The sequence below is a fragment of the Brassica oleracea genome, chromosome C4 (assembly GCF_000695525.1).
Source record: "Brassica oleracea var. oleracea cultivar TO1000 chromosome C4, BOL, whole genome shotgun sequence".
NCBI lineage: Eukaryota > Viridiplantae > Streptophyta > Magnoliopsida > Brassicales > Brassicaceae > Brassica > Brassica oleracea.
In genome coordinates this window covers 1508638-1516946 of record NC_027751.1, presented here as the reverse complement: position 1 = coordinate 1516946, position 8309 = coordinate 1508638, and the positions used below count along the sequence as shown (strand labels likewise).

The 8309-nt window shown below is 35.8% G+C and overlaps 2 protein-coding genes across 3 annotated transcripts; both read left to right on the top strand.

Moving 5' to 3' along the window:
* Positions 1 to 4525: 4525 nt before the first annotated feature.
* Positions 4526 to 7022, top strand: LOC106337592. Of its 2 annotated transcripts, none has more exons than XM_013776699.1 (11): positions 4526 to 4679; positions 4984 to 5169; positions 5256 to 5298; positions 5376 to 5402; positions 5480 to 5569; positions 5633 to 5799; positions 5876 to 6038; positions 6110 to 6232; positions 6298 to 6497; positions 6570 to 6660; positions 6746 to 7022. In XM_013776699.1, the coding sequence occupies exons 2-11, from the start codon at positions 5006 to 5008 to the stop codon at positions 6824 to 6826; spliced, it is 1149 nt and encodes a 382-aa protein (XP_013632153.1). In that variant the 5' UTR covers positions 4526 to 4679; positions 4984 to 5005; the 3' UTR covers positions 6827 to 7022. The 2 variants fall into 2 exon arrangements, with proteins under 2 accessions (XP_013632153.1, XP_013632154.1); XM_013776700.1 differs by having other exon boundaries at positions 4546 to 4679; positions 5490 to 5569.
* Positions 7023 to 7408: 386 nt separating this feature from the next.
* On the top strand, positions 7409 to 8008 carry LOC106337809 (nucleolin 1-like). The gene has a single exon (XM_013776923.1). It carries the CDS (start codon positions 7409 to 7411, stop codon positions 7838 to 7840), a length of 432 nt encoding a protein of 143 aa, XP_013632377.1. The 3' UTR covers positions 7841 to 8008.
* Positions 8009 to 8309: the final 301 nt, after the last annotated feature.

Below are 8309 nucleotides of genomic sequence, written 5' to 3'. Positions count from 1 at the left end.
TGTTTAGCATCCCATACCTCACGGAGTAACTCCCCTGTTACTCACCCCTCCTATTCCTTCCCCGTTCAGGTGAGACTGACGAGCAGGAGTGATTGCTATCGCACTGGTGCTTTGGAAGTTTTATTTCTGTCTTTTTCAGACTTGCGGATTTTAAGCTTTTATCGATATTTTTGGGATTTATTATGTTATTTGGATTTATGACTATTTATTGGATTTACGACTTTGAAGTTGACTTTTGAGAAGTAATAAATGGAGATTTCAGACTTTTTATTTATTTAAGTTATTTCGAAAAATACGGGTGTTACAAGCCTATTCCTTATGGTGAATTTGAGGAGGAGAACATGATCACCAGCGAGTCCTGTGTGGCCGTTTGATCCTTGTCACAGAGAGAAGAACAACATGCAGACTCTATCTTTGACATAGGATCAAGTGTTGAATAAGCTCTCAATATATAGTTGAATGCAGTTTTAACCAAATAGCCTTAAGGACAACTAGGGTGAGAACTAAGCACTAATTATCATGATAACTTAACATTAGTGAACTAACAGTAGATAACACTTGATTCCACGGACAAATACACAACACACCAGTTCAAAGCCTGGACGCATTTGTGTGTAAAGAAACAACACATTTCGAATGCAATTGTTACCACAACACAATAGGATAACTTATATTTAAATTGGAAAGACATTCCAGAGCTTTCATGATGCAACATTAAGACACTAATAGTCTGCCTATTACTACTTGCGAACTGTTTTCACAGATTAAATAACTCCAACTACATGAGCACCTTAATAACTTCGGAAGATACACCAGACCAGTATTAAAAACACTGCTTAGGAATATCTGCATACTGAATTGAAAAGATAAGAGAAGTCTTTCAAGAAATAAACTGGTGCAAAACTGAACACCCATCAGAAAAACAAAAAAGCCATGAATGAATCTGTGACACCAAAATTTGCAAAAAAAAAAATTAAAATGACAAAACATCAACAGACAGATAACTTCAAGTAAAAATTTTGAGAAAAAAAAAATTAAGTACGAGTTTTAGAAAATCCAGAAAATGCATCCATCTCTGTATTAGGATAGTGATGGGCCTAGTTACAATCTAAGAGAGAGACTCAGTAATCAGTTTAATGAGAGGAAAGCTGGGAAGAATGACTCGGATTTGAAGGATGAATCATGTGGTCTAGTTGGTTCAGAGTTTCATGCTGAAGCAGTACCTGACTGGTCTGTCATCACCTTTGAAAGCGATTCAAAGTGGTTTGACACTCTGATATGGCCATTTAACAGAGAACAAAACAATAATAATCTTCTTATTGAAAGAGACCCTATTGGAAATGCTGACAGTGATAAAATGCTCACAATGCTCGTCTCAGCTATGGGAGAGTGTCACTCTCGATCGTTAGAGAACCAGAGCCGCAGTATTTCAATGACGATTTTCTGCATGATTTCTGCATCTCAACACTAAAGGTTTAATGCTACCTGTGGATTTTATTCGGACTTTTCTCTTTGTGAGGTCGTAATTCTTGGCAAACTAATCATCTCAAGGTTTTCATGTTTAGATCACTTCCTGCCTAGTTGATGATGTAATTGCTAGTCCGTGGATTTCACCTCTCAAGCTCAAACATCTATTTGCCTCATTTCATGAAATTGGTGTAGCTTTGCACATGATAAAGCATTTAAAAAAGGTTGCATACCTGAACGCTAAATTTTCATTTTATTACAAGGTTTTTGCAGCTTAGTATATTTTTACAATATTGATGGTTGTACTTTGCAGGTTTCCTTGACGTTCGAATTATGTATTGTAACAGTGTAGAATTGTGTTAGACTCCTCTGTCTGAAATTTGTAAATGTTGAGTCTAACTCATCTGAGGATTTTGTGTCCGGAGAAGCAGTTATTGATTTTGTGACTGAAGCATGTAGCAAATCTGCATTCTATCTGGATGTTCTTGAGCTACATGGGGAACAAGAAATTGAGAAGCTTGGTTTGTTTATTCTAGAAAATTGGTCTGAAGCTAAAAATCTCATCACAAGGTTACGAGAAATGTTACCATGCATTCTACTTTACTTGTTATTTGTTGTTGTCATTTACAAATAACTTGAACTTATATTCTTACATAACACATGTAGGAAATTCATGCTTATGAGAAGTTAGTTCATGTGTGCTCAGAATTATGTCGCGCAAATCAGTTAAAAATAGCTGATATCTTTTTGAAAGATGTTTTCATCACAAAAGAACTATTTGTGGAAAGATCAAGAGTTTTAACATGGAAAACAAGTATGACAACAACTACTGGAGCTGAACATTTAAAAGAGTGTGTTCGTTATTTATCAGAAGCAATATTTTTTTGTGCATTTTTTGTGCACTTTTTTGTGCACTATCACAAGCAATATTGGTTTTACTTACTAGTTTGATGTTTAACAGCTTAACTACCGCTCATTTTTTTGTGTGAATGATTTCTTTGTCATTGTCACAAGAAATCATATTTAATGAGAACCATGAGACTTTGTGTTGCTTCCAACTTATTATTGCATATTTCTTAAGAGCGTTATGCATCCAAGAAACTGAACCACAGTCCAAGGTAACATCATTTAGTTCTGTCGATTTTGTTTATTTATTTACTTTTGGTTTCTAATGTCTATATTTGTCTTATGATGCTATTTTATTTACTTATTATCTTACTTTTATGTGCAACAAGTTTTCAAAGACATTAACACCTCTTTCAATCTATGGGTATGGATTCAGTCTAGTGACATTATTTCTCTGGAAAATGTGATTCCTCTACTGTTCAATGTAATTGATTTAGACTCAATAAAGGTAAACTTGTAATTTTATCATATTAGAATTTGTGCTCTTGGGATATACATTGTTTTACATTTTTTCTAGCCTTCAATATTTTTATTTCCCTCCAATTTTAGAGTTGGATAGAGCTCCATCAACGCATATATGACTTGATGTTTAGAATCTTCAAATGAAAAAATGTCAAAGTGAAGATCTCTTTGGCAATATTGTGGGATTATAGATGGCTAAGTCATGCATTATGTCCTTGTCCAGTAAATGATGTTGTCATCATGAGATAATCATGCTATTTTGGTGAAATACCATAGTCAACAGATTTCTGGAAAAGTTGCTTGCAGTTTTCAAAAGCAAAATCAATTGGGTTCGAGCTGAGCATACATGAATCAGACATCACAATCGATGAGATTAACCGCACAGCTTCCAAACTAGTTTCAAGTGTAAGAAAATAGATGTATCTATTATTTTCTTCTAAAGTATAATGTTTGGCTAAAATGTGATGATTTTGTCTCTAATTATCTATTTTCCAGTTTTCCAATCCTTTATTGTTGCATCTCTCTATTATGATCTATTATGATCTCTGCGAAAGAGAATGACCATATGGTAATTTATACGAGGCAATATATTTTTTAATTATAAGAATATCTCCAAAAGCTACTTCAAAATTTCAAATACGAAGTTTTACGTGCTCCAAAAAATTAAGCGTAGATTTTGACAAAACAATAAACAACACAAGGATAACACAACAAATTTGAAAACGATGATTTACAATGCAAGAAGTTCAACATGGTGGCAACTATGAACGGGTCAAAAGACAGCAAGTCCACCCTTTAGATATACAAGTATCAAAACATAACTGAAAAACTACAAAATTCATGTAGACCTCCTCCCCATTTGATAGTTTTGGGCCTTAGATCATCATGTCACATTAATTGGACTTTTGAGGCCTATGTATGAACTGAACCGGCCCAATTTAATTTTGCTGGTTTAAAACATTCCTATAAACCGATAAAATAAAGACATAACTTTAGTGATCTCGTGGGTGGGTAAGTGTGCCAGTTGGGTTAAGTTTGGTGCCTCCCCCCAGGCACACTTATTCGGTTTGTCTCAACTTTATATCTTTTACAAACCAATAATTAAAGTTCATAAACTGGAGTATTATATTGTGCTGATCTTCGTGCCAGGCGATGCTTGCTTTATGTGCTGGAAGCGGGACCCAAATGATAAGTTTCTGGCGATTATCTTCTAAAACTAGGCATTAAGCATTCTGAGCTGGAAGGAGGCAAGCAAAAATATATAACTAGGACATGTAGAAAATAAAAAAATGTCACAAATCACACCAAGAGAATAATATTTGTGAAAATAGAGTTTGTCATGGTCAAAACCCCACTATAATATGATAGATGGAATATACTCATTTAAGGTAATTATACTAATTTTCCTGAATGAGTATCCTATAACGATCCTTTCTGATGTCTTTCACTTTATGGCCAACCCACTAACAGAAAACACTTTTTTTTTTTTTGAAACACATAAATTTCTAAATACAACGCAGAGGAATAAAGTCGATAAGAGTGAGAGACCAAATCAATTAGACGGCAAATAATGCGAATAAATTAAATAAAACAACACCACCAAAAATCAATAATATTTGTATTTTGGAATTAAAAGAAAGAAAAAAGATTTATTTGTGTGTTTCCAGAAGAACATGATATTATATCAATCGCCATAAACAACAATAAGAAGACAAAACGAACCAGCAACGCGACCTCTAAACGCTTAAAGACCTCTCCTTTCCTCAAAAAAATCTCCCCCATAAATAAATAAATCTTCAAACACAGAGAGATAAACAAACCCATCGATTCTTCTGGAAATAAAGGTATGAAACTTTCTATCAATATATTCGATTTCTCTTTTAGTATATTTTTTTGAAAATGGTGCATATGTGTAACGTTTTCTCTCGATGTTGTTGCTTTAAATGAAAAAAAAAACATTTACTTTTGATTGAATTTGAATCTTCCTGGGTTGGATAAATATTCAGTTTGTGGGGTCTTATTGTATTAATTACATTATTGTCAGAATCTCTAGTCCCTTTGAAACCCTTTTCCTATTCATCTCGTTTTAATTGAAAAAGACACAACCTTTGAATACTCAGGGACTTGTTTGGTTTTGGGTTTTGTCAGCTCTTTGCAGCTGTTGTGAAAGATGATGTTTTTACACAGCAGTGTTAGACATGGTTTGTCATTGTCTCTTGGTGTCATCAGTGTTATCAGTTGGGGTGTTGCCGAGATACCACAGATTATGACTAACTTCTGTGAGAAATCCACTGAAGGTCTCTCTATTGCCTTCTTAACAACTTGGATCATTGGGTAAGGTCTTGTTTTTTTGCTTTCTTAAAATGTTCCTCTCTCTCTCTCTGGTGATTTGACAATATTTGGATTGGTTTGTTGTGTAGAGATATCTTCAATCTTCTTGGATGCTTGATGGAACCAGCTACTGTAAGTTAATCTTCAGAACAAACCAATCTTGTTGTTTTACTTTTAGCTAACTTTAAATTTACAAATCCGTTTTGCAGCTTCCAACACAGTTCTACATGGCATTGGTAAATTACAAAACAGCTGAAGCATCTGTTTTTTTTTTTGTTTGCTTCTTAGCTTGATTTGTTTGATATGTTTGTAGTTGTATACAGTGACTACATCAGTTCTCTTTGTTCAATCTATTTATTACGGCCATATCTACCCACGGTTGAAAAACAGAAGAAACCAGATGGTATACTATTTTATTTAAGATTCTTTCTTGTTTTCAAGGCTGTTAATGTATTGTTTGGTGTAGGTTGAAGCAGAACGGATATCAAACATATGCAATGATGCGAAGATTCCGAGCAGATGGAGGAATAGCTGCTCTGATGCTACTACTCCTTGTGGCGTTCAAACCACACCTATCACCATGATTCCTGGGAGTCACCGGACTAGTTTCACCGGAAGAGAGCTGTTCTACACGTAATGCCTGCAATTTAGATTCACTCTCATTGTGAAAGTTAGTTTGACGTTTTTTTGCGTTTATGATTATTGTCAGGTCGGCAAGATCTTTGTCGAGTAGTCATACACCACCAGCTGGATCTGTACTAGCTCAGAGAATGGCTCGTGGACAAAGTGAACCAACTCTTGAAGAGCCTTTGCTTCCTGATGACGCCACGCCTCCTTCAATGCCTCCTTCCACCAAATCTTTGCTATGCGTGGTTAGAGCCTTGTAACACAATGCTCGGTTTCAATTTCTCAATTCTAAGTGGTTTCATTCTCTCTATTATAGGTCTCAGTGTTCATGTTTCTTGGAACGTTCAACCTCTCTAGCTTGCTTAGTGAGCCAAGAACTATGGCTTTGGGAGAGAGTGATCGAGTATTTGTGGTTCAAGCAGCAAGAAAGCTTTTGCAGGTACTCAAAACTAGCACATTAGTATCTGTTGAACGCTTATGAATCTATAAGTTGTTCTGTTTCAGGTCACTAGTGGCAACTTAGCAGAACATAACGGTGGAGAAAACAGCAAGATTGGGATGTGGTTGGGTTGGGCAATGGCATTCATTTACATGGGTGGAAGGCTTCCTCAGATATGTCTCAACATGAGGAGAGGACATGTTGAGGGATTGAATCCATTGATGTTCTTCTTTGCTTTAGTTGGCAATATGACTTATGTAGGAAGGTAAAAGATCGATAAATCTTTACTTGCTTGAGTCTAAAGAATCTTTTTGAGATTTCTTGTTTTTGGTTGCAGTATCCTTGTGGCCAGTGTTGAATGGTCAAAGATTGCACCGAATCTACCATGGCTTGTTGATGCAGGAGGATGTGTTATTCTCGATTTTCTTGTAAACAATCTCTCTCTCGTCACCTTCTTTGATTCCATTCTTTGCCACACTGAGTTCTAACTTCAGTTCAATTCTTTTGTTTCAGATTCTGCTTCAGTTCTTCCACTTCCGGTGTCGCAAAGACACAGATTCTGACAAGAAGTATGAAACAGCAGAAGTTGTTTAAGGCTTGGCTACTCACACTCCCAGACATGGATGCCTTGAACAGATACAGTTTTGGATTCTGATCTGACCAATCAAGATTCATCTCATTCTATTTTTTTATATATTCTTTTACACAACATTCAAAATTTTGTGCTGATAAACAACTACTTGCTTGTTCTGAGTTTTAAATAATATTAGATGTTTTATGGTTTCAAATTCATCTCTTATGATATATCACTGCTTGCGGCCAAGCATTTAACTATGAAACTAGTCTGAAAATCAAGAGCATGAAAGGAAGTACACTCATTTTGAGAAACATAACTATGATTCAATTATTCTAAATCGAGTACAGACATGGTTTGGTGATCATTGATTGGGACGTAACTCTATAAAATTTTCTGTAGAATTTGGTCTATAGAAATACTTTGATGTAGATGTATATAGTTTTAAAATTTAAATAAAAAATACTGCTACAACAACGCTTTTTCTATTGCTTTAGAAAATAATGTTATCACAATGATTTTTATTTTCTTTTCTGGGTTGTAAATTAAAAACCAATATAGTAGCCACTTCAGCGCACGAGTTCATTAAACTTACTCCTGCAATGTCTGCTAGGTTGGCCAAGGCCAAACGAGCCTGGGATAGCCCAATGATGGTGCTTACAGGATATGACACTTCACTTGCTGATGCTGATATCGAGGCCTCCTTGACCAACCATTTCTCTTCATGCGGAGAGATTGTTGGTTTTGAGTTATACAACTTTAAACATCTTCCCATTCAAGATCGCCAAGCCCACATTGCTATCTGGGGAGAAGGTGCAGAAGACAAGGCCCTGGAACTTAATGGGAGTGACATGGGAGGATTCAAACTAGTTGTTGTGTCTTTTAAACAACCCGTGGAAAACAGCCGCCCCCTTCCTGTCGATGATGATTTCCCACGTGGCTACATGATCCCAGCTCGGGTTGCCAACCCCAAGAAGACGAGCCGTTACAAGAAGATGAAGAAGAAGGCCAGCCGTAAGAAGGCTTGGAAGTAGAAAAAGCCCTTTGGTATTCTTGTTGACATTCTCGCTCTTGTTCTCACTCACTCTTTGTATTTCTTTACTTGTGTTTTATCATAACACACAAGCACACTCATACTCTCTTTACTCTCTTACACGTTTGGTTTCTTGTAGAGAGAAGCTTTGGTTGTCTACATCTTTCTCTCTCCAACTCTTTTTCTTATTAGAATTGGATACCTTTTACAATAGCAACACATACATACTTATAGTAGCTTTTCACTAACTACTACACATGCACTTTGACCACTACTACAACTTAGCCTTACTTCTAGTAAACCAATCTTTAACAATTCTAACAACTACACCTTAGGTAGACTTTAACCAACACAACACTCCTTGTTGGTGGCTTTGTCTAAACACATGGTTAGTTGCATCTTGACTTTATTTGTTGTGACTAAGTCACAACTCAACTCCTCTTTGGTAAAACTTTGACTTTCTTCTTCTA